Source organism: Sinohyriopsis cumingii, chromosome 15 (assembly GCF_028554795.1).
Source record: "Sinohyriopsis cumingii isolate HCF-2022 chromosome 15, ASM2855479v2, whole genome shotgun sequence".
NCBI lineage: Eukaryota > Metazoa > Mollusca > Bivalvia > Unionida > Unionidae > Sinohyriopsis > Sinohyriopsis cumingii.
Window position 1 is genome coordinate 149,983,061 of NC_142975.1, and position 25,300 is coordinate 150,008,360.

The 25,300-nt window shown below is 39.6% G+C and overlaps 1 protein-coding gene across 1 annotated transcript in view; it reads left to right on the forward strand.

Moving 5' to 3' along the window:
• LOC149783051 (ER membrane protein complex subunit 4-like) overlaps positions 1-25,300 on the forward strand; it is a 39,336-nt gene that overhangs the window by 4,412 nt on the left and 9,624 nt on the right. Inside the window, exon 3 of the mRNA XM_089934651.1 lies at positions 23,134-23,287. Within this exon, the coding sequence (XP_089790777.1) occupies positions 23,134-23,287 (154 nt within the window). The remainder of the gene's footprint in view (positions 1-23,133; positions 23,288-25,300) is intronic.

Below are 25,300 nucleotides of genomic sequence, written 5' to 3' on the forward strand. Positions count from 1 at the left end.
CTAGGTCCACAGTAGGACATGGCTATGTACTGTACCATGCTCCAAGGAAACAAGTCAGTTGGCTGAAAGAAATGATATATGCTTATCTCCTAAGCTTTACAAAAAATGGGGGTTGGGGTGGATTAATAGGAATGGTCAAAAACTGTGTGCTTCTTTGGCACAGTTAACTTCTTACATCAATGCATATTAAATGGGAAATGGTGAAAACAGAGACTGCATATTGAATATTTTACTTCATTCAGAGACCCATGCATTGGTAGATATACAGGAAGTATATGTCTGAAGGATGATAATAGTTAAAGTATCAACATGTGTAATCACAAACAAATCTCACTGCATCCATAAGAGTGAATCTATAATAATTCCATTGTAAATTTGCAAATAGAAGTATAATATTTAGTCATTTTGTTAGTATTTGTCTGAATTCAGTGCACATACACACACACACACACACACACACACAATTACATAAGGAAACTGAAGCACACATACAGTTCTGTATGTATAAGCCCCAAGGTCATTAAGCAGTATCTGTGTAAATTTCATACCACTGGAATTTCATCTGGTACAAATCAGAATACACAAGAAAAAATTATTGAAAGCAAAGCCTCCAGTTTGTAACTAGAAGCATGCTGAGATGTGCATTAAGTATCTAATAGTAGTGTACTTCATTGCTTAAAAAAATTTGATCAATTTTCAGCTGCGTCCTGCTACTGAATTGAGCTTGTCCACTTAACACTGTCCAGGCTTCAAGCTTTGACTCTCTTTAATAGTAAAAGTTTTAAATTTCCATGTACCATTATCCAATGTAAATACCCAGTAATTAATACTCACACACCTATTTGTTTGAATAACTACAGCAAGAATAATTGTTGATGAACAATGCGGTTACATTTATGGGGAATAGGCGACATTATTCATTGCTCAAACTGATTGCATAATGATTGTCTGATGACACTGTCAAGCCACGTGCACGTGTTGGTGGCTTTTGTATATTTTAATGCTTTTGTAAATCATTGCCCAATAATTTTAACAACCTTTAGCTGTCAGGTTGACTGTGATGATTAGTAATTACTTAAATTTATTGATTTATAAATTTGTGTGAGAATCTTTTTTCAACCACTGCATTGTTTGATGCTTGATAATTATAATAAGATTAACACTTATCAGCTTTTTAATGAGCTGACATCTTTCAAAATTAAGCAAAGAAGTACAGTGATTGACTACTGACACAACTGAAATGAACATCCACAAATAAAAATGTTGTCATCTTTATTCATATCTACAAAGATGCGATGATAAGACACTTCTGTCTTCAAAAAATATAACCCATCTTGCCAAACTATTATTTCAAAATCTTGTTTATTTTGGCACAAAACTTTGAATTACTTCAACACACTACCATAAAGCAACAAGTTTGTGGAATTTTGACATCATTGGAAGCTGTGTATATTGGAGAAACACCCCATTTTAGGCTCCTTGGCAATGAGTTTCTTACAGCCACTTGCAAAGCGGTCACTTTAAAGGGATAGAACTGTAGCGCTCATCACATGCCACTACCTTCCCAGACAGAGCAGTACAGTGTATATGGATTACTTAATATGCAAATGTACAGGATAGATTCCTGGACCATGTCAGTTTGAATGCATTTATGTTTGAGCCTCACGATTTTCTATGAATGTTAGTGACATGTTAGTGACATGTTACTGTTTGTCAGTGATCACATGATAGCTTTGTCACTCATGACAGGAGAGGACTGTCTCAGTGCCAATGAAATAATGAGTGCAGGATTCTGAAGTTGATTGTGCACAGCAATTATAGATGACTGTTCAGAGCTGAATTGTTGACAAAACTTGTTTAATTCAAGGGGATAGTACCCATTGTGGGTTATTTGATAGAAATTTCATGTTCTTTCATTGTCAAGTGTGGTCAAGCATGGAATGTGGGTGCAGATTTTCTCACCTGAATTATTAAACCTGCAGTTGAGGCTGAATTTTAGCACACTTAATGAACATATGAAAAGAAATTTTCTTGGTGTTGTAATTAAAGATTTTGAGCTAATGCCATAAATCAAGAAAGAACTGGGAGGGAAATCGAAACAAACATCTGTATCAACAAAATAAAGGTGTGTGTGTTTGCATGCATGTGCACGCTTTGGGTTCTGTTAAACAGAAAGTATCACTCAACACTTAAGCAGTGCTCAAAATATCTAATCGCGTGGGGCCCCTAATTTCAGATCGGGCCCCTCCTATATTCTAAGTGAGGTGCCCATTGGCCTTGTCAAAAACATCTTATTTACATGAGAAAACTTCAGTTGCATTGATGAAATGCAGAAATTTATTTTCAATATGTTGACCTTCCATAACACAGTGTTTCTTCCTAAAAACATTATTTTTGCTCGCAAAACCCATGACATGGTCATGTTTTGAGAAATACCATTTTCAGATATCTTCAAAAATAAAACAATATATATCTATTTCACGTAGCATGTATAAACTGTTGACAGTTATGATTGGAGCTGATGTAAAACTATCCTTTGGGTAGTTCAAACAGAGGCAATTAAAAGGCAAAGAGGACAAGTATAAACCACCATTTCATGTGTTACTTGATACTGTCACAGTAGCTAATGTAATTGTTTGAAGGCTGTAGTGGGAGAAACCCATTGTGCTAATTTGCATAGGTAATTAAGATCACAATGTGGAATAACCCAATATAGGCAAATCAAACAGATGCTAGATTCATGTGGGCAAACAAAAGTTATTACATATCATTGCCTTAAAAGAGAATGTTTATGCCATTTGTATTAAAGATTATTGAAAAGTTTGTCAACAGTGGCAACATTTCTTATTTTACCTAGATAGGTAGGTAGGTAGGTTCTGTGCTAAACTTTTGTCCATGATTGTAGATTGTACATTCAGATAATTTAGTTGTTATTTGTAAACATGTTCACATAGCTAATTTTTGTCCATGATTGTAAGTTGTAAACAAAATGTTTACATAGCAAGAGTTCAAGGTCAGTTTTGTTTACAGTTAGATTATGTTTTTCTGTTGGAAAGTCTTCACATTCTTTTATGTTATAGTTCAAGTGAAAATATGTATATATAGGGACTTGGTAAATAAATAACTATTTATGTTTTACAGTAGTGTTCATATTTAATTAAAGAGGAATTATTTATTTAAATTGTTCATTGGAATTAGTAAGTGCTCATTGACTTTTGACTTTGGACTAAGACATTATTTTGGAACTAGTGTGAACTCATTCAAAGACATTTTGGATTACATCATTGTGGTACATCAAGACATTCAAAGCTATTGGAAATAATTTGGAACATTAAGTTTTTACTTGTGATAAGACATTTAGGATTATTTAGGATTTAATTCATAATACTCTGTCTTTTGAATTTTTGTTTTGTATTGTAGAGAAATAAATTGATTGTTGATTTTACTTAAATTGTTGGCTGCACTTTCTTTCTGATAAATATTTTAATAGTTATAGAAGTAACACCTGTCAGTCTTTAAATAGCATGTGTTAACTGCTGTGTACTGATGTAGGTTATCTTCTGACTTAATACCTGCCAGTCATTGAATAGCATATGCTAGCTTCCATGTATTGAAGTCACCTGATACCTGTCAGGCATTAGATAGCACTTGTTAACTGCTACACATTCATGTGGTGATATCACCTGATCTAATACCTGTCAGTGATGAGATAGCACCTGTTAACTTCTATATATACATGTAGGTGATGTCAACAGTAGTTAGACTCTTTAGGGTGTAAAATCCGATACTTCATCATTATAAAACTTATATGAGTCATACATGTGGACCCACCTTGTAGGTGAAGTCACATTATATTGAGGTGTTTTACCATTACATATTGGAATGAGATGTATAACCACACCCACCTTATAAAAGGGCCATCCAGATATTGAATTACCTAATCTCCCAGTTCTTGGCTTGATATAATGTGTTAAAAGTGGCATTAAAAGAAACAACCAACCAACAGCCTTATAGTAAGGGAGTACTGTATATGGGTTCTGAAGTTTCAAAAGCACCCTTTTCAGCTGAATCTGTTTTGGCTTCAAGAACAAATTTTAAAAAAGAGTTACAGCTTGGAGCAGATAATCACAGTGAACAAAACACTATCACAAAAAAATTACTTTGAGGTCGATGTATCAAGTTGCAACATTGAATGATTACACTTACTATTAAAAAAATAATGACTGATATTTTTCCTTTGATATTAAAAATGTCATTCATTGATTTTGTATTGTCCTCAGGCCAGCAATAGGTCTGAATCTCAGAGTTATTGGGAACCTATCCCCATATTAACAACAAATTACTCATCCAGGTCCCCGCTTGCAATGCCTTTAGAAAATTCCTTTAGTTTTTGAGTGGTTGTTTTGATCACTGTATATTCGTGCTTCTGAGTTGGATCCAGCTGCAAATTGCATTGACCATGATCTGCCATCTCATAATAATACACCAACAGGTCTGAATCAATGTAGTTTGTTTGGAGTAATCAGCAAGATAGACAGTTTAGACCCTGATCTACCTGTGCATTATGTGACAGCTGATCAGGGTTTAGTATTAATAATAATAATAATAACAAATATTTTAGTAGGTTAACTCAGTATAACATATTATTTTCCTCTGTGGTCCTCAGGAAACATTAAATGTCAAAGCATATTAACAGAGCAAACCAAAGTGCATATATTTCAATATTTAAAATGACAATTGCCTTTCAAGGTCATAGTCATACAGTTTTGTTTTGAACACATTTTGATTCATTTCTAAACGGCTAATGGGAGTTTATTCCATAAAATAGCACCAGAGTAAGCAAATGATTTTTGTAAAAGTATTTGGTTTTGGAAATGATACATATATTCTGCATTAGTCCTTTGTAATGGATCTCAGTTTTCGTCCTTGGTATGGTGTGACCCCGCTATAACACAGTAGTTGGGAGCCATAGAACCCGACCGTGTTATAGACTGAACCGTGTTATACACAACCAGGTCAGTTAGCCAAAGAAAATGATGCATGTGCCCCAAGAAATTTGTGGGTGGGGGTGGGTTGTTAGGGTAAGTAATAAATGCGGGTGGTAAAATATGAAAACAGAGAAGACATGTTTTATTTTTTACTTTGTTTAGAGAACCACAGATTGGTACATATACATGTATACTTTTGATATACATGTCTAATATATAGCATGAATAGAGTATCAACACCAGTGTACTCACCAGCGAATCTCATCACGTACATTGAATCTACAAGTAATTCCATCAAAAAAATGCACACACACATATTTAAAATATTCAATAATTTTGTCACAGGTCATATAGGTCAGAATTCAGTGGATAAACATAGCACAGTCACATAACGAATGATGAAGCACATTTACTTTTCAGTACGTCCCAAGTTGGTAAAAATTAGTTTGCGTTTTAAGCTGCCGTTGGTAGCGTTTGTAAGCATAAACTTTTTCCCTGCATAAAGGAAATGTTCATGGCACAGTAAATGTGTTCCTGTCACATTGGAAAATGAAAAAATCTATCAGATTCCTTTGCTTTTATTTAAGTTTGGTACTGACTTCCTTTGAAGAAAAGTTCTTTGTTTTTATTGAAGATTGTAGTCGGCTTTCTTTGTTGAAAGGTGCATGCGTTATTGATGTCACCACTAAAGGCCAGCCTTGGAGAACCAAACAAATACCTGTTTCATATTGTGGTGGCAACATCAAATAATTGTATTGCATTATTGAGATTGATTTTTTTCCAATTGCTTAGGATGTTTGCATAACAGTTGGTGCTTCATAGGTAATGTTTCTCTGAAATTTCAGCAAATTATTTTATTCGGGTACATTTTTGAAAAAGGAATTGGCCATTGTTTGGTCGATTGTAGTGACTGTTCCTCCCTGCCTATTGAATAGACCAACAAGTAAGATTTTTTTTTTTACATTTCTGGTAGCAGAGTGATGCTGCTTTCCACGCATGCGTCAGAAATTTAACAAAGGGTCAACGGACAGTAGAGATACAGGTGTTCTGGTCTGATGACAAGGATTAGTACAGAAAATGTGATCTGAAGGATTTAATTCTGAGTGAAAAGAAAAGGAATTTTATTTGTCTATGTAAATATATTAATTAGTAGCAATCAGCCAAAAATCAGACGAAATATAGATTACGAGATAATGCCTCATCCGGTTGATCTCCACTACCAGAAATGTCAAGAAATAAAAATGTGTGTGTTTGTGTGTGATTTGGACGTAGCTTTAACAATTTTTCAGTCATATTGCTACGATGTCTGTAGTGTGGCAGTTTATAGTGATGTCTAGCACTGGGGCATCATGCCGCAGACATGTAACATGATGTTCCACCCAGTCACATTATCCTGACATCAGGCCAACCAGTTCTAACACTAACCTCTTAACGCTGAGCGCCAAGCGAGGCAGCTGTTAGTACCATTTTTTTTGGGTAAGTCTTTGGTATGACTCGGCTGGGGATCGAACCCACGACCTCCCGCATCCGAGGCGGACGCTCTAACCACTAGGCCACCAGAGTGTTTCAAATAAAAATGTGGATATCTCACAACATACAGTACTCATGCTCAATGTCAACATAAGCGGATTATGATATAACAATGCACTGTTAAGGTGGTTTGTCAATATGGACAAAGAAATTGTTTATGTAACAATAGATAAATTTCAGTGCATTTTATATCACGTTTGCAGCTTCCTTTCATGGTACCTCTGAATTTCTCCACTCCAAACCAATATACAAGTTTAAACAGCCAACAATGTCACCAATAGAACAAAATCGCCAGATGCTATATTTTGCCATCAATAAGGAAAATAAAATTGCAGTGTGTGACATTGGTGAAGCCCTACACGATCCCATGATAAACATGTTACTTTTTTTTCATACTTTTAAGAAGAAAAAACTATTTTTTCATGTATGAGAAATTCAAGAACCATGCCATGGTCATCTTGTATTATTCATGTGCGATCTCTTCCCCAAAATGATAATAAAGTTTTTTCATTTGTTTGGTTCTTTTAAGAAAGATTTTTTTTCATGTGCGAGAAAAATACATGTATATAAAATTTCGGGAGCCACGCCACGACCATGTTATATCCAAATTCATGTTATAATAGAGTGTGCTATAGCGGGGTCATGCTGTACTGTGTGTGTGAGTGTGTGTGCTTTGGATTTTTAACATAGCTTAAACAATTTTTCAGACATGTAGCATAATGTCCCACCCAGTCACATTATCCTGACACCAGGCTGACCAGTCCTAACACTAACCTCTTAATGCTGAGCGGCAAGTGAGGCAGCTGTTAGTACCATTTTTGTAAGTCTGGTATGACTAGCAGCAGAGGGGGCGAATCGGACATTTTGTCCAATCGTTATTTTGCTTAATTATTACTTTCTGCACTCAACGATCTAGTGTCGTCAGCGCCTGGTAAAAAAAAAACGACGTCGTCGTTGGGGGATCGTCCAAACGTCATTTGGTTTAATTAACACCTTCTGCGCGCCGATCCCCAGCGTCGTCAGCGTCCGGTAAGCACATCGACGACCGCGTCGATGTCATTGCCCCCTCTGCTGCTTACAATGAAAATTATTTACAACTAACCGAATATTTGGTCAAGTCCGATACGATATCGTGTCCGAGGATCATGTAAATTTATCGTTACGAATCCATGTGGGGTCGACTGAGCATGACTAAAAAAGTTTCGAAAAACATTAAAGTCCATGTCACCGCCGCACCATGTCTGCCAAATATTTCGTAGCGTGTGTGTATCAACGCCGTTGAACACAGCAAGAATATTACAGTTGTCTCTAATTACTTTTGGAATCTGAGTGTATCGTTGAGTGACATATATCACGTCAGTGTTTTTATGCCTGCCTCTGGAAAATATCCTAGCTGGGTTTTTTTGATTGTCTAACATAACATCATTGTACACGACTAGATTGTTAACGTCGCCATCAATATCATCAATACCCGGTGCATCATTGATATCCGTAATAAACTCAATAACATTTTTTTTAGCGATCGCTGATGCATTCTCGTTGAAATCTTTCAACACCTCGTAGCATCGTTGATCATCTACGCTAGGAGCAACCAAATACAACTTATCCCACTTCATCCATCTCATTATTAAATTGAGTAACAATTGCGTCTTGCCGGATCCAGATGGTCCGATGATAATCATCCGGATTGAGTTTGGTAACGCTGCAACATGCTTAACTGGTTCTCTTGTTTTAGTCGCCGAAAAATCAATTATATTCATATCTCTATACATAAATTATGGATCTATATTGTGTGAAGTGCAGAGTGCGTACTGGCACAAATGATATGACAACCGTTACAACAAGAAATAATAGATCGGCGCTTACTGGCAAGTGTGTACAATGCGGTACAAAGAAATTTAGATTTATTTCTATTAGACCCGGAGATGTTTTTAAAAAAAGCGAGGAGGTGACATCGCAGCCATATTGGCAAAACTCCCCGGAACACCGTGGGCAAAGTATCCAGGAGAAAAACACCTCCCAGGATATAACTACTGTGGCCCCGGAACACGATTAGATATTAGACTCGATGATCAAAATCAGCCCAAACCCGGTGAGTATCCAATAAACGCTATCGATAAGGCGTGTCATGCTCATGATGTTGCTTACAAAAGTAGCGATCTGCAACAGCGTCATATCGCGGATGTAAAATTAATTCACGCATTAAATGCTATTCCTGATAAATCCGTCAAAGAAAAATTGGCCTCATGGTTGGTAAAATCGGCTATGAAAGGTAAATTAATGATTGGAAGCGGAGCTTCTGGCGCTGGTAATTGAAAACGATAGCGTTTATAATAACAACATGGAATCCATCTATTATTCTCCGAGAGGATACTGGAAGGGGAAGGCCGCAATTGGTAAGCTTGCAAGCGCTGCAAAGGTAACAAAGACCACTGCGGCTAATTGGTTATCCAAACAGGCTATATGGCAAATCTATCTACCACCGCCTAAACAAATCAACTTCTCGCGCTTTGATGTCAGCGTACCTAATGAAGTTCATCAGGCTGATATACTATTTTTGCCGCATGACAATGGTTACAAATACGCGCTAACCGTAGTTGATGTTGCGAGTCGATACAAACAAGCGGAGCCGTTAAAAACAAAGTCGGCAACTGAAGTAGCCGCTGCGTTTGAAAGAATTTATCGAAGAGGCCCTCTGCGCTGGCCAAATCTATTACAAGTTGATCCCGGTAGTGAATTTCGCGGCGCTGTTTTATCAACGCTGAAACATCATAGCGTCGCGATACGACGAGGTCATACTGCGCTACATCGTGATCAGGCAATTGTTGAACGATTCAATCGGACTCTCGCTGAACGGTTATTTGGATATCAATACGCGAAGGAATTCATCCAAGAAAAACGATCTCGTGAATGGGTTAAAAGGTTGCCAGGTGTAATTGCAGCGTTAAATAACGAGATTACCCGAGTAATCAACATGAAGCCCAGCGACGCGATTAAATACGAGTATATACCCGGAAAATCAAAAATAAATAGCGTTTCCAAGCCGATTCTTGGCGATGTCACTGTTAGATATCTATATGAACCAGGAGAGCTTGAAGGCGGTAAAAAAAGAGCTACTGATCCTATTTGGAGTGTTACCACACATAACATATCAACGATAACACGATCAACTGGTAGACCACCGATCTATAGACTGGATTCAACTGCTCCTCAGCGCGGATTTACACGCGAGCAACTACAAGTGATACCTAACGATACTCAATTACCCCCACGTGGTCTTAACTAGCGCCGTTGCGTCTATTGCACTCAAGACAGGTCAACCTCACATTGTTTTTGACATGACCGAGACTGTTATCGATCCTATCCACGGTAAATTGGCGAGTGTCTTTATCCGAATAACGCCAACTCATTATACAATTGCAACTCGCGCAGTGATTATTCTGTTGTTGTCGTAGCGAGATTATTAATTCGGCATCAATATCAAAACGCCGCTGTTTTTTTTTATCCTGTTGGCGGTAACTCGAGAGTTTTCTATCAATGACGCTTGCATCGATGGTGACTTTGTCGCCGGCTTCGTCACTGACTTCGTCAACAACAATTCTTCGAAGCTGATTTATCCTTCGTACTCTGGACACTGCAAGATAGACTAGATTCGACCATTCGATGCGATTATCAACTATCCAAACAATTGTGTCCGTGATGGTTAGTCCCTGCGAGGAATGTATTGTTGTTGCGTATCCTAGCGTCCACGGGGATTTATCAGCACGTAGCGCGTCCTCGACGACACCGATATCAACGAGCACGATATCATTCAGCACGAGAATTTGTTTTTTTGTCCCCGACGCTGTTGGGGCTGGAATTTCAACTTCAATGTTCTGCCGCCGTGTGTCCGCGGGTCTATAACATAACGGCACTGGATGCGTTGGAAACTTTTCCTTATGCAACGTAAACAACTTCCGCTGAAGTGTGTCTCTGACTATCTTTCTACTCGCTACAATCAAATCGTTTGGTCTCCATGTTTCCCAGAATTCATTCAACGGCGTTTCCGGAATTACCTCGCGGATTATTTCACACTGAACTCTATCCGGCTGTAATCTGATTAGTTTTTTAACCTCGCGCAGTTGTTCATCAAGTGCTCGGTAATCAGTATCGGTTTCTTCATAATAGTCCACGAACCCGCTCAACCAATCATGTGGACCCTCGCCGACAAATGGTGGTGGTTGGCCATGGTCCCCACACATGATTACCGCTGTATTCGCGCGCAGCAACCACTCAAGAAACATTTGTAAAGTATCTAACGAAACAGTACATATCTCATCCCAGATGATAATGTCGGGAATAAATTTTTCACCCATTCGATCAGGAGTCCACTCACCGCCGCTGTATCGAAAAAAGCTGTGATAAGTAACGGCGTCAACATTTCGTTGTTTTATCTCTCGCGCTAGTCTATGGGTCGGTGTAAGCACGATTATACTTGCCCGCGTTCGAAATAATTCAATTGCCCGAGTCGTCTTTCCTGACCCGCCACAGCCGCTTAAATAAACCGTCTTGTGTCTACAAATTGGATCAGAACACGATGGTGCATTAGACCATTCTGACAATTTATCACCGCGTAAGTAGTTGTTCTCAACGGTGACATCTGCTGACGGGGAATAATCGCGTCGTATTTCATTTTTAATTCTCCATGTACCCCAACTCTCGTCCGGACTAGTAAACTCGGCTACGTTTCCCTTATACGCTACGTCAATATAAAATGAATCAACGGCTACTCTAACCGCGGTATCGGGGAATCTATTTATCATCGAGAATAAATTGATAGCGGCATAACCCAGCATAGACGCCCTCAAATGTGGATACGCCGGGCTGTCTCCATCGCTGTAGGTAACAACTGTACCCAACCTCGTTCCATTGGACAAGAAAGCTGTTTTGCAGTTCACGTATCTATTTTTTGCCACTGCGTCCTTGATTACGAAATCATATTCTGCGTCATCTATAATCAGCCGTGAGCAATATCGTTTGTAGTCGCAGTTTTTTCCACCTTGTGTGAACTTACCGATTATTCTTCTACCGAGATCTTTTGCCTCGCGGTTTCGTTGGTTAAATATCCTCCTGGACCATTCGATGATATATTCCTCGTCGGCATCAATGTTTTTTCTGGACTCGTCAATTATGCTATCTAGACGCTCCGGTTCTGGTAACCAGACTTCAGTCTGTGCCCGGTATGATATAATCGCGTCACTGACAATCAACGAAACTAGCATGCTACAATCAATCATATACCGTAGCAGCGCTATTGGCAGCCACTTCTTTTCAGCCATGTGTCTATCGATCCAAATATAGCAACAGCGATGGAGTCCTGCCGCGAATTCAAATGATACTATGCGAGCAAATCCGGTTAAATCAAAATCAGGCAGTGGTCCATTAATAGCAACACGAGTCATTTCATGACTGGGGTGTCCAAATCGTTTGAAATACTCAGCGGCGGATCCATACCCGAGAAAACTCGCTGGATAACAGGCAACCATATCAACCGAGATCATAGCGTCGCGGTTGTATTCAGTGTTCCATAATCCACCGTGATAATACTCCAAACAACTGGATTGTACATCCGGCAGAAATTCCTTGCGCGTTGGTCTCCACGCATTTTTCCTTGCTGCAACATGAGCTACAACCGATGGAATCGTAAAACAATTTGTTAGCAGTTGTTCATCATGCTCCTCAAATTCTATGGCGGTTTTTTTCATCCTGTTGTGAAATGCTTCAGTGCGATATAATTCGCCGTTTGGTCTTACAAACTGATCAAAGGTATCCGCATCGTTTTCAGCGCTGCGAAGTAACCACATTGATACAGGGTCGTTTTTACACAAGTAGGCAATAGCATCAAATAGTTTCCTCTCCGCGAGAAAACCGTCCTTGGAGAATTCTTCTCCTAAAAATTCTTCGGGTATATACTTTACTGTTCTATCCCGTGGAAATATTGTGATCACGGGCGTCCATGCGTGTTCGTTATGATCAATAATTTTGATTGGGGCTCCCTTCGATTTATACTTCGATTCGTATAATACTTCACCGGTTATCGTTGTAACGGTTATTGGAAATCTCAGCGATGTTTCTAATCTCGCTGTGTCGCTGATGGTTGCTCCACGCTCTTTTACGGTTAGTTCCCACTGGTTGATTTTGCTACGTCGTAAATCAGTCAATTTGTTTCCTCGACATGCATTTGTAAAATGCTCTATTATTCGTTCTGCTACACAATTTATCCCAGTTGACTGTTTCATCGGTTTCAGTTTTCGGATATCAGGTTTCTTATTTAACGGGTATATTCCATAAACAACTGCTGTTTCAGGATACGCTCGTTCATAGTATGGTTTGTCAATTCCTGTTAACAACCCCGGCTTGGAGTCGCGGCTGACAGTGACTGTTTTCTTGTCGCTGAGAACTGGTTCAAATTTATCACGCATGATCCAATCGCCTGATTCCACCCGGACAATGAATTTTACTCTGAAGAAATACTTTTTACCGTCAAGTTGTGATATTATTGTTGCTGCGCGGTTGTCGTTCATGGTAGCATCAACAACACCATCAATTCGAAATGTTGACCAACTATGAGATGCACCATCACGTTTGAATTCATTGATACAATCGCGTATTTTATTCAACAGGGTTTTATCGTTTATTAACGCTTTTGGTGTGTCCTTGAGGACTCTATCGAGATTGAACTTAATATTTTTCCAGGGCTTAATTACTGCTAATCTCTCAAACTCATCCATATAATTAAAACAAGTATTTAAATGAAAGAATATAGTATAATGAATAAATGCAAACGGTTGATGATTGGGTCGACAACCCCGTGCAATAAATCATGTAGAGGTGAATTCTGCGGGTATCATTTACAAAGCGTTCGTAATGGTTCTCTTGGCCCCCTCCCGTGCTTGGTTTGTCACGTCGGTGTAAGAGGAAAATCGCAGTTGTGTATCAATTGTGGCGGAAAGCGATACAGGGAACTAAAACGATATTACGATAAACGAATAAAAAACGCCGTCATTGACCCCACCGCCGACTTCGTCATCAAAACCCCCCAAGACTACGTTGAAAGATTCATGATTAAACCAAATAATAAATTAGACAAGTAGTATTATTATACAAATGGACCTAGAATTTCAGCCGCATCCTGTGCTCGTTAATTACGAGGCATCTCGCGACGGCATTGTTAGAAACCGCAGACTGAAGAAGCCGGTTGGTACCGTAAATAATCACGGATATTTGATATTTGGTTCCGGGAAAAAAATCTATCTTGTTCATAGGGCGGTATTTGAAGCATTTAACGGATTAATCGAGAATGGGCTTGTTATTGATCATATTAATAATAATAAGACTGATAATTCTCTTACAAACTTGCAAGCTATCTCGCAAAGTCAAAATACCAAAAAAGGGGAAACTGGTAAATACTCAAAGAAAGCAAAACCCGTAAAGTCATTTGATACAACAACTCACGAGGAAAAAATATTTCAGTCGATGAATGAGGCAGGAAAATATTTTGACATTTGTATCGCCTCAATACGAAGAGTAGCAGAACGAGTATATCAAACAGCGATCTCAAAAAGGACCGGACACAGAATTCGATTTTCATATATAACATCAAAGGGAGATAACTCGTTTTGTGATAGCGTCGCATGACAAGAGTTACGTCCCTTGAAGTCCAATTAATGTTGCGATTAATTAATCATTTTACGATGAAAACTAATGAAATACACGCTGTTATCTAACAGCTGTATTCTTTTTTTTAATGTTTTATTTGAGTATTTGGTTTCATTTAAATGCCGTGAAACACCATTAATAAGTATTTAAGGATTTAACGATTCAAGGGAATTCAAATTAACACACACCTTGTGACTGACGCCGCTGTATTAGTCACTTTATATATAAGATGACTCGTTATAAGCCTGGGGCTTTCGAAAGCCAATTCAACTAATCAAAACTAACCCACGCTCTTGACCCGGGCGTGTGGTTGTCTTTTGTTCACAATCATGCAACCGGGTTAATTTAATTGGGTTGCTTTTGATTGGTTGAATTGGCCGTAGAGTTCCGCCCCGCCGTTTTATGTTTGTACTGTCTTGTGCCGTCCCATCATCCATCAATCATTTCATTGTAAATATATTTATCCTTAATTAAGTACATGTAGTGATGTCCCCCCAAGCATATCTTCTGTTCAGTCTACGATGACGTTTGTCACCCTAGGCCTCCCTCCCGGAGATGTATGTTTTGGGGTTCCAAGATGTGAATGTCCTTAATTAAGTATATGTATATGCCTGTAATCTGCCACAACACTCGAGTGGAGATTTACGGCATTGTACTGTCCATACAAAAAACGGAGTCAAAAATGACCCCCAATAATTTTATTAAAATTTTTGATATTAGAAACAAGATGTTTTATAAGAATAATGAATATCGAAGACATCAATAATATATTAGCCGAGATTTCAAAATTAAAAAATCAAGGAATTGAATTATCTGATGGTCTCGACAGTGAAAAAATATTATCCGATTATGAGATTATTAACGAACAGTCGAAACGGGGGCGTTTTACCCTGGCCCGCGAGTACTTTTTTATAAAACGATTACAACATACGATCAATGAAAACTTGTATCACAATGACGCAAATGCATTCATTGGACTATTTACTGCCGTTGAAATCATACGAAAAAAACTCGGACGTGTTTATGAACGACGCCGGGAGATTTCTAGTAAGATCAAAAACATTAGAAGGATTATAGACGAAAACTCCGTGGAGCCCCCGATGGTACACTCGGCGGAAAATTAGAAAATTGCGGATCAATTTACAATAATGGTAGTTGAATCACTTACTACTCGGCTAGCCAGAGAGCGGCTAGCAGCGCTTAGAAAGTTCATACCGTTACGAGACAGGGTCCGAGAACAACTTCAAACGCGACAACAAATGCAAACCGATTTTACTGTTGGAAGTGAACAGTTATTTGCCCCGGTAACTAAAGCGACCAAAGATGTTACGGCGGCAACTGTACCCGTTCTTGGTGCGCTTGAAAAGATAGCGGCAGAGACAAAACAAACAAAAAGGTCTTTAGAAACACTCCCTGCAAAAATAGAGGCTGCTACAACACGGAGGCCACCACCACTCGCTATAACCGAACCACAAGAACCCTATGTTACAATGGCCGACGAAGAAGAACTAGGCGCCACCGCAAGAGAACCAGAAGAAGAAATACCGGAAGAAATACCGGAAGAAGAAATACCGGAAGAAAAAGAGGAGAATATACCCCGTATTGTACTCAAGAAGAGCACAATAGATGAAATTAGAGGCTTCAGCCATGAAGAATTAATTAATTTTGCTGCCAACAATTTTGCTAAGAGCATACGAGATAAGAAGCATATCAATAGCGGTTACGAGAAAAATATGAAGTCGTTAAAGGATTGGACAAGAATAGTGTATTTAGCGAGTAAATATAAAGATGCATTACCACTGCGTGATAATAAATATATAATATTCCACAATAAAGTAAAAAGTATAAAACCAAAAAAAGGAAAGGGATACTCTGTTGGTAAAGAATCCTACGGCGTTACCTGTCCTGGTAGTGTTCTCAGTGATATATCACGGCTAGAGGTACTAATTGGAGGAAAACGAGCCGGAAATAACTCTCCGGAAATAATCAATGAGGCCGCTGATATTTGCAAGCGGTTATTTGCAGGCGGTATTATGGACATTAATGCATATCGAACGCTCATAGACGAGCTCGTGGATGATTAATTGGAAAACTGGTGTTTTTAATAAGGATGATCATACACTACAACCATGATAAACCAGTACTCGTCTACGTGGTAAACTCGCGATTGCCTGTTTACCGCGCGTACTATGGAGATGGTCTCGGTAGTACCATTGCGGGGTTATTCACAAGAATGGCTCCAAAAGTAGCGCCGTTAGCCAAACAATTAGGAATGAAGGCTATTGATGTTATTCGTGATAAAGGTATTAGTGCTATTGGAGATGTTGCCGGAAAGGCGCTTTCAGCCGTGCGGAACAAACTAATGTCATTGGTGAAATCCAAGAGATTTTCAAGAAAAAAACAGATGCCATCAACGACAGTGATGCCTGCAAATGTCAGTAAAGTAATAAATAACGCCGTGGAAGAAAAATTAGAGTCGTTGGCGACGACTCAGTCGTTGGCGATGACTCTGTCGTTGGCGACTTCGCCATCCGCCGATGCGGCAACCAACGCGCTCATGAACGCGATAGCGGGAAGTGGTTTAAATTCAAAGAATTTACGACGAAAAAATCGCAATTGAAAACATCAACATGATAAATAATAGAATGTTTGCGCGTACCGCTGATCCTGCGTTTGACATGGACGCCCCAGTGCGCAGGGATGATTCTGTCCGTGATTATCAATATTATTCTTATTATGCAGCGCAACCCGACCTACGATCGCGAATTGAACTTCAGGTCCAAGATACCAGTAAATACTTTCTGCCGTGTGAAGCGTTTATCGAAATTGAGGGAGAACTCGTGACAAATGCCGCCGATAATGCACCATACGCAGATGACCATCGTGTTCGAGTTGGCTTCGTCAACAACGGTATCATGGCGTTATTTGAGAGCGCCAGATATCTTATTGACGGGCGAGAAATTGAATCAATAGAACGCGAGGTTGATGTTGCAACGACGATAATTGGGTTGGCGAGATACTCGGATGATTATACAAGATCGGCGGGCCCATCTATGATGTTTGCGAAGGACACCGCTAATAGCGCTGATCATCTTCAGTACATCAACGTGCTGACGGCAAGAGATACCGCAGTTGCTGATCAAGCTGAAGCAGCCAACCCAGACCGCAGGGCAAGACCAGGCGCTGATTTCAATATTATAAAAAGTACTAACGATAATTTTAATCTAGGGTTTGCAACACGAGTAGGAATGTTGCAAGGACAACGCCGAAAGTTTTCATGCGCGATTCCACTCCATCACATATTTGGATTCTGCAGAAATGTCAGAAAAGTTGTCTATGGGGCTAAGCATACAATCGCGCTGACGCGAAGGGGCGATGATAACAATGCAATATGGCGTGCTGCTGGCGTCGCTGCCGGTAAAGTCATTTTAACTAAAATGGCATTGTGGATGCCGGTGCTGACTCCATCAGTTACCACGGAAGCACGATTGTTAGCATTTATGGAACAGGGAGGGAAATCGTTGTTGAGTTGGCTAGCGGTAACAACTGATGCTAAAGAGGATAACGTCGCCGATACGTTTACATGGCACCTGGCATCAAAACAGGGTGTTTCAGCCCCGCGTCATATATTCATAGCGCTGCAGAATAGGGAACGATTGGGTAGTCAAGAACGCAGCCATATGATATTTGATCAATTAGGAGTCAGGGATGTTTCGCTGAGAATAAACGGACAACAGGAACCATCCGAGGACATACAGCTTAATTACGGCGACAACCATATCGCACGTGTGTACCATCGATTGCTGTCATATATGGGTCGTGATCAAAACGTCGACACTGGTTTGCAAATATCACAACTTGATTTTAAAAACCTGTATCCGATTTATTATTTTTCGTTGGAACATCTTGATTTAACGAGACAATCCGTCGTTGATATACACTTCCGAGCTCGTATAGCCCCCACGGGTGGTGTTAATTACAGAGCGGTTGCTGTCATTCTCAGCGATAAATCAATGCTGTTGGAAGGTGTCGGTGGACGAATGAGAATCGTTGATGCGCCAGTGGAAAACATGTAATTGAAAGCACAAAACGCGTTTACAATAAATTTCGTATAGTGTCGTCAGTGTAGAGTTGACTGATGGTCAAGTCAAGAAATTACGATCAAAGTCGGCTAAACAATGCGGGACCACAATAACGCTGAAGCCGTCGCAGATGGCGGGTGGTAATCATAAGATATCGTTGACGGCGCGTCAAATAAAACATTTCAATGATGCGATGAAGAATAAAAAGGGAGTTCAAATAGATTTTTCAGCCGCAGCAATTAAAAACATGGAAAAGACCGGTGGGATATTTCCGCTGTTAGCTGCGATTCCAGCGTTGATTGCCGCGGCCGCACCAGCAGTGGCTAAGGCGGCGGCGTTAGGAGCCGTTGGTACCGCGGCGGGGATGGCATTAAAGAAGGCAACCGGGAAAGGCTACAAAAAAAAACGACCCGTGGCCGGAAAGGGTCTAAGACTACCGGGAACCCCGTATTCATGGTACTCGGGAAAGGGTCTAAGACTACCGGGAACCGTTTATTGACTCGGGAGTCAATGACTCCTGAGTCAATGACTCCAATGTCTAATTTTGATTTAATAGACGCCGCAAACGCGTTAGCGATAAAAAACTTCAGAGGTGTTTTATGAGGGATCAATTACCGGCGGCACCAAGGAATATTGAAACCGGTATAATTAACCTCGATGGGTCCTCCGGAGCGGGAACTCATTGGGTTGCATACGCGATTGATCCGCGTGCAATCGTCTATTTTGATTCATACGGGTTAGCTCCGCCGAAAGAGTTCATGCGGTATATCCGGGCGTGTTCAGCCCGGGTTTTTTATTCCACGCTGCCAACACAGCGATTAAGTGACCCACCGATATGTGGCCGTGAGGTATTGAACGTACTCGCGGCGATTTCATCATCGCGGAAACCACCTCATATGGTTGTAAACGAATACACTAGTGGGGTCGTAGAGGCCCGGCGGGTTAATTAGAAACGTCGTTTTTTTCTACAATAACGATGATTGATATTTGGGGACGACCGGTTTCGGCGCTGAAAAAACCCACGGAAACGGCCGCCACCGATGACATAAAAAAACTAATCGAGGATGAAATCGCTGATACGTTGAATTTAACAAGTGTTGACCCAGGTGAAATAGTTGTATTTCAAGACCGCCAGGGTAAATTGAAATCCAGTAATGTGTCGCTGGATGACGTTTTAATGCGACATCCTAATGTCGCCAATGGCACTATCGCGTTGTATACCGGCGACAGACGACTCAAACCGGGTAAACATATATCGGAGGTGACGAATGAGATAACATCCGTTCGAGACAGACTTACATCGTTGAATATATCTATGATCGAATTCGACGCGCGGGTGAAAAAATCTGTCACCAATATACAACTCACTACCGCTAGTTTTTTTGGGACCCCGACGGTAACCGAACCAAATCTTGCAACAATAAAGAATACTATTTCGGAGTTTACGACGCTGTCGGGCCAATTTTACACGTTACGAAAAAATGTTAACAGGATCGATGACAACTTTGATAAATTCTTTGGTAAAAAAAATACCAGGCCGGATGAAATCACAATAACTATAAATGATATCATTGCGTATAGACAGGAAATAGAAACAATCAAAACTAATGTTGCAACGAGCAAAGGGAATGTAGACGCGCATGAACGAGAAATAGAAATAATCGGCGCTAATGTTGCAACGATCATAAATAATGTAGACTCGCATGGACGAAAAATAGAAACAATCAAAACTGATGTTACAACGATCATAAATAATATGGACGCGCATACACAGGAAATAGGAACAATCAAAACTGATATTGAAGCGAACAAAAAGGGTGCGGACGCGCATACACAGGAAATAGAAACAATCAAAACCGATATTGAAGCGAACAGAAAAAATGTAGACGCGTATTGGCGGGGAATAGGATTAATCAAAACTGATGTTGCAGCGAACAAAAAAAGCATAGACGTGCATACATATGAAATAGGAACAATCAAACTTGATGTTGCAGCGAACAAAAAAAGTATGACCGAGAATACACGGGAAATAGAAACAATCAAAACTAATGTTGCAGCGAACAAGAATAATATAGACGCGCATTGGCGGGAAGTAGGAATAATCAGAACTGATGTTGAAACGATTAAAGACGGACTACCGAGAGTAGCAGAGCAATTCGAAAAAATAAAAACCCCTCATGAGAACATCATCAACACAGTATACACAATTCGGCATGGATCATTCGATTGGACTCCTACACAGAATACAGTAAATATCACCGCAACTGTTAAGGGCATTTATCGATTGACACTGGTTTCAATGATGCAGTTTAATATATTATCGTCGAGTTCATCCGGGTTTAACAATACAATATCAACAATTATAGACAAGAACGCAACTGAACTGTTTACAATTTATGCCATTGATAGAAATCTAGCCGGGGCAAACATTACATGGTATGTGGAATTTGCAGCGAATCTAAGTAATTAAAAACACTAGCTCTTTTAAAATAAAAATGACCACCAGGGTAATTGAATCAGAGGTATCACCGACGTCACATCAATATCGATTCGATACCGCAAAAGAATTCTCCGCGAACTTAAAAACGCTTTCCGAACAATACCGTGCAAAAATAAAAAAATACCGCCGAAAAATAACCGCCATCGACGCGGTCGTGTACTCAGTGTCGGGCATAGTAGCTGGCGCCGGTGTTATTTTATCCACGGTAACCACGATAGCCCCGATCGCTGTTCCAATCGCTGTCTCCGCAATGACAACAATTGCTGGAGTCGCCAACGCAATCACTAGGAAGATATCATCGTGTTTTCAGAAAAAACTCAACGAGTATACAGTAAAACATCAAATAGTATCCGACGCATACTCGAAATTATCCGGGTTGATCTCGTTATCGATTGATAATTTGTTCGTATCCGATGTTGAATTCTCCACGATGGTCCAGTTGTATAGCTCCGCGATGTCAAAAATCGAGGATTTTCAACTGGAAGCCGGAACCACCTGGTTGTTGAAATTAGACACTAAAGACAACGAATAATAATAATGTCACTGAACCCCGAAGGGTTTCAGTTGCTTCAGCGGATCGCGGAGAACACCACTCCGGTACAAACAAGTATGATATCGATAACATCAACGAAACCCGAATTTAGTGTGAACTTCCCATCGCCGGTTCCAGTGAAGGAAATAGCGCTGGCAAAATTGCGAGTATATCACAGTTGGCCTAATATCCGAGCGGAAGCATTTAACGGACAACAACCTAATAACTCGCTGGTTTTTGCACGGACAAATAAACCCGATGGAACCCCAGACTGGAAGGAGGTTACAATACCAACTGGGTCATACCAAATAGAACAAATCAATAAAGAATTTCAACGCAGGATAAAATCGATCACAGGAAAGGAATCAAAAATCGCTATTACGGTTCATGAACCGACGTTATCGTCGACGATTGAAATAAGCACACCGGGGTATATGGTTGATATTTATAACAGTTCAATAAGAACCATACTAGGATGGCCTGAGAATCCACCTCATGAAATCCCCGCGGACTTGAACACAAATGCGCAATCGTATCATGAAATTAATCCCAGTTATCGAGATAAGTTGTCTATTATAAAAAACGCGTTATTACCCGGCGGGTTTATATTTCAAGACAGGAATACCATGCAATGGTATTTTCAGTATGAGAAAATTCCTAAATTGCACGCCGTGTTCACAGTTAATTTAAATGATATCGATAGTTTTTTTATCGAAATTAATCATAATTACCGATTGCAACTAGAACAACTACGGAAAACAAAAGCACAAAAACACGTTGAGGTGTTAAATCAACTTATATCAGACATGGAATATATCAATGAACTAATCGTTAAAATAATATACGATAGCAACGATGATAATAGTAAACAAGAATTCCTAACCGAGTATAATATCGCAGAAGCCGATTTACCCGATTTCAAGTTTCCAGGATACAACGCGCCAGAACTAAGAAAGTCTCTTAATGATTTTCTCGGTCCATCAACTCATATCCTCAGACACGATAACGGAGATGATGGTAGGCATATTGCTCCATACAACGTAAATATCGCATCGGTGATAGCAATCAATCTAGTGTGCGATGTTATCGAAGGGAGTTACCAGGTAGATACCAAGCAATCAAATCAAGCTCAACAGGGGTATATCCTTTATTCATTTTCACCAACAGCCCCTCTGGGATTTTTAATCGTTGAGAGTCCGATTAATCCGGTCTATATGCGATGCCATGATCGGTTTTTAACGAGAATTAATTTTAGACTTACCGATCAGTCAAATAACCTAATTGATCTACAGGAGGAGGAGTTAGTGATCACTCTGTTTGTTAGATCATTGTAAATAACTACTTAGCAGCAGGGGGGGCGATGACATCGACGCGGTCGTCGATGTGCTTACCGGACGCTGACGACGCTGGGGATCGGCGCGCAGAAGGTGTTAATTAAACCAAATGACGTTTGGACGATCCCCCAACGACAACGTCGTTTTTTTTTTACCAGGCACTGACGACACTAGATCGTTGAGTGCAGAAAGTAATAATTAAGCAAAATAACGATTGGACAAAATGTCCGATTCGCCCCCTCTGCTGCTTGACTGGGCCAGGGATCAAACCCATGACCTCCCACATTTGAGGTGGATGCTCTAACCACTAGGCCACTGGATCGGTCCACTTTGTACTGTTCTTCGGACTTAAAATGAAACATACCTTGCAGGTATTCATTCGTAACTGTCATCATTAATAATGACTTGTGGTCTAAATTGTTTGCATGTGGTAACTTAATAAAAATGTGTCTTTGTTTGTATGTTGTAGAAATCCTGGGATATTGCATTGGGGCCATTGAAGCAGATTCCTATGAACCTATTTATAATGTGGATGGCTGGCAACTCCATATCCATCTTCCCGATAATGATGGTGGGAATGATGTTTTTCCGACCAATCCAGGCTTTTATTGCCATACAGAACAGTAAGTATTTGGTCTGATACTACAGTCATACTTGGTGCTCAGTTTTACTACCTTTATGGGATAGTAATTTTCCTTCAGAATACTAATTAAGTTCTCCACTCAGTCTACACAAAATTGTAATTTCAGCATGTCACATTTCCCCTCTAAAGGGTACTGTATTGGTTTAATTAAGTTATGCCCCACATTGAATGTTGTAGGGGAATAAAATGTCACCCAGGCCTTTCCCTGAGTCCATCTTTTTTGGTTGAGTATTGTATTATGGGACATTTGTGTTGCATGAACACATTTCTAGTTTTCCATATGGGCCATTCAGAGTCCACTTTCATTAGTTTATAGTATTACATTTTTAAAAATATGTTTCTCAAATGTGGAACCGATGGAGATTATAAGCAGTTTTTGTTTCCAATATATGTAACCCCTAGCCTTGATCAGAATCATTCTATAGTACTCCATTACAGTAGGTACTGATTACAGCTTCCTATTTCCACATGGATCTCTTTGTGCCCCAGGAACACATATTTCTATAAACATTCCTTGATATTGATAAGGTACAAAAGGTTTAAAATATTCCTATCTGTTTCCATATATTGTTCACATTTAAAAGCTTAGGTATAACAGCTATATAACAAGAAAAAAAACAATTTATTATCCATTACAAAGAGAATTGCCAAAACAGGTGTTTCATTTTGATATTATTGATGAATGCTGGTGGATATCAGAATGAGATCAGATACAAACAAAACTTTCATCAAAAATTGCATTTATGTAGTTCATATAGGGATTAGTCTAAAGCATTTTGTTGATTAATTCATTGGCTGATTGATTGATAAATTAATAGCCAGATATTATTCTGGGTCCATATGAAGACATTTCTCATGCAGTTGAGTTTGTAATAGCAATGTGTTCATTTTTAGCTCACCTGTACAAAGTACAGTCAAGTATTGTACTTCCCCCTGCATCAGCATCCACCTGTTCAGAGTACAGTCAGGTATTGTATTTCCCTCTGCGTCAGCATCCACCTGTACAGAGTACAGTTAAGTATTGTACTACATCAGCATCCACACAGATAAAGCATATGTACAGCCTCATATCAGCCACTCATCCTAGGTCCTAGGCATAAGTTTGGAATGGGTTACATAATACCTTCCTTCTCGGTAGGAGGCCCAGAGGGCTGACTTTGTACATTCATTTGCATTAGTTGTACATTCTTTTTTGCACTTACCTCAGGCTGTTTGCACAACCGTATGTTCACCTGTAACTATGAAATTTGCTGAGGGGATGCATCTTGAGTATTACACCCATATCAAATGTTAGTCACTGTGACCCATATTTTACACTTGAGTACTTTGATGAGATTTTATTTTTATTTTTATTTCTCAAGCTCTGTTGATGCTAAACTCATCAGACTAGAACATTGTATGCATCTCAGTTGGCACCACACCCTTGCAAGAAAATAAGGCCACTGTGACCTGCAATTCACAAGTTATTGTCTTAGGCTAAGTTTTGCATTTAGCCCATGACCAGATTGGCTTTCCTCACTCTGTATATACACTGTTATATCTATATTTGTGGAACTTTGTGAGGATGTGCAATTTGTGAGTGTCACCTTCATCACAAAAGGAAGTCACTGTTAGTCATATTTCACACATAAGTTATCTTAATCACATGTGTTCTTAAGTTTATTTCTCAAGCTCTGCTCATGGTAAAATCACTGAACTAATCAGTTTTATGCATTTCTATTAGTACAACAAAAGGTTACCTAAAGCCGTTACTGATCACTGCCATCTCACCTCTGTCTGCATGGGTTCGACTCATGGGCTCAGCCAATATGGATATGTGAGAAAGCTTGCTGGTAGCTTCTTGTGGGTCAGTGGTTCATTGCATAGTTTTCCCAGGTTCTTTCTCCACCATTTATACTGGTGCCATTGATAGCCTTTCTTGTGTTGAAAAATGGTGTTAAACACTATAACAACAACAACAACAACAACAACAACAACAAAAGGTTACTGTCGC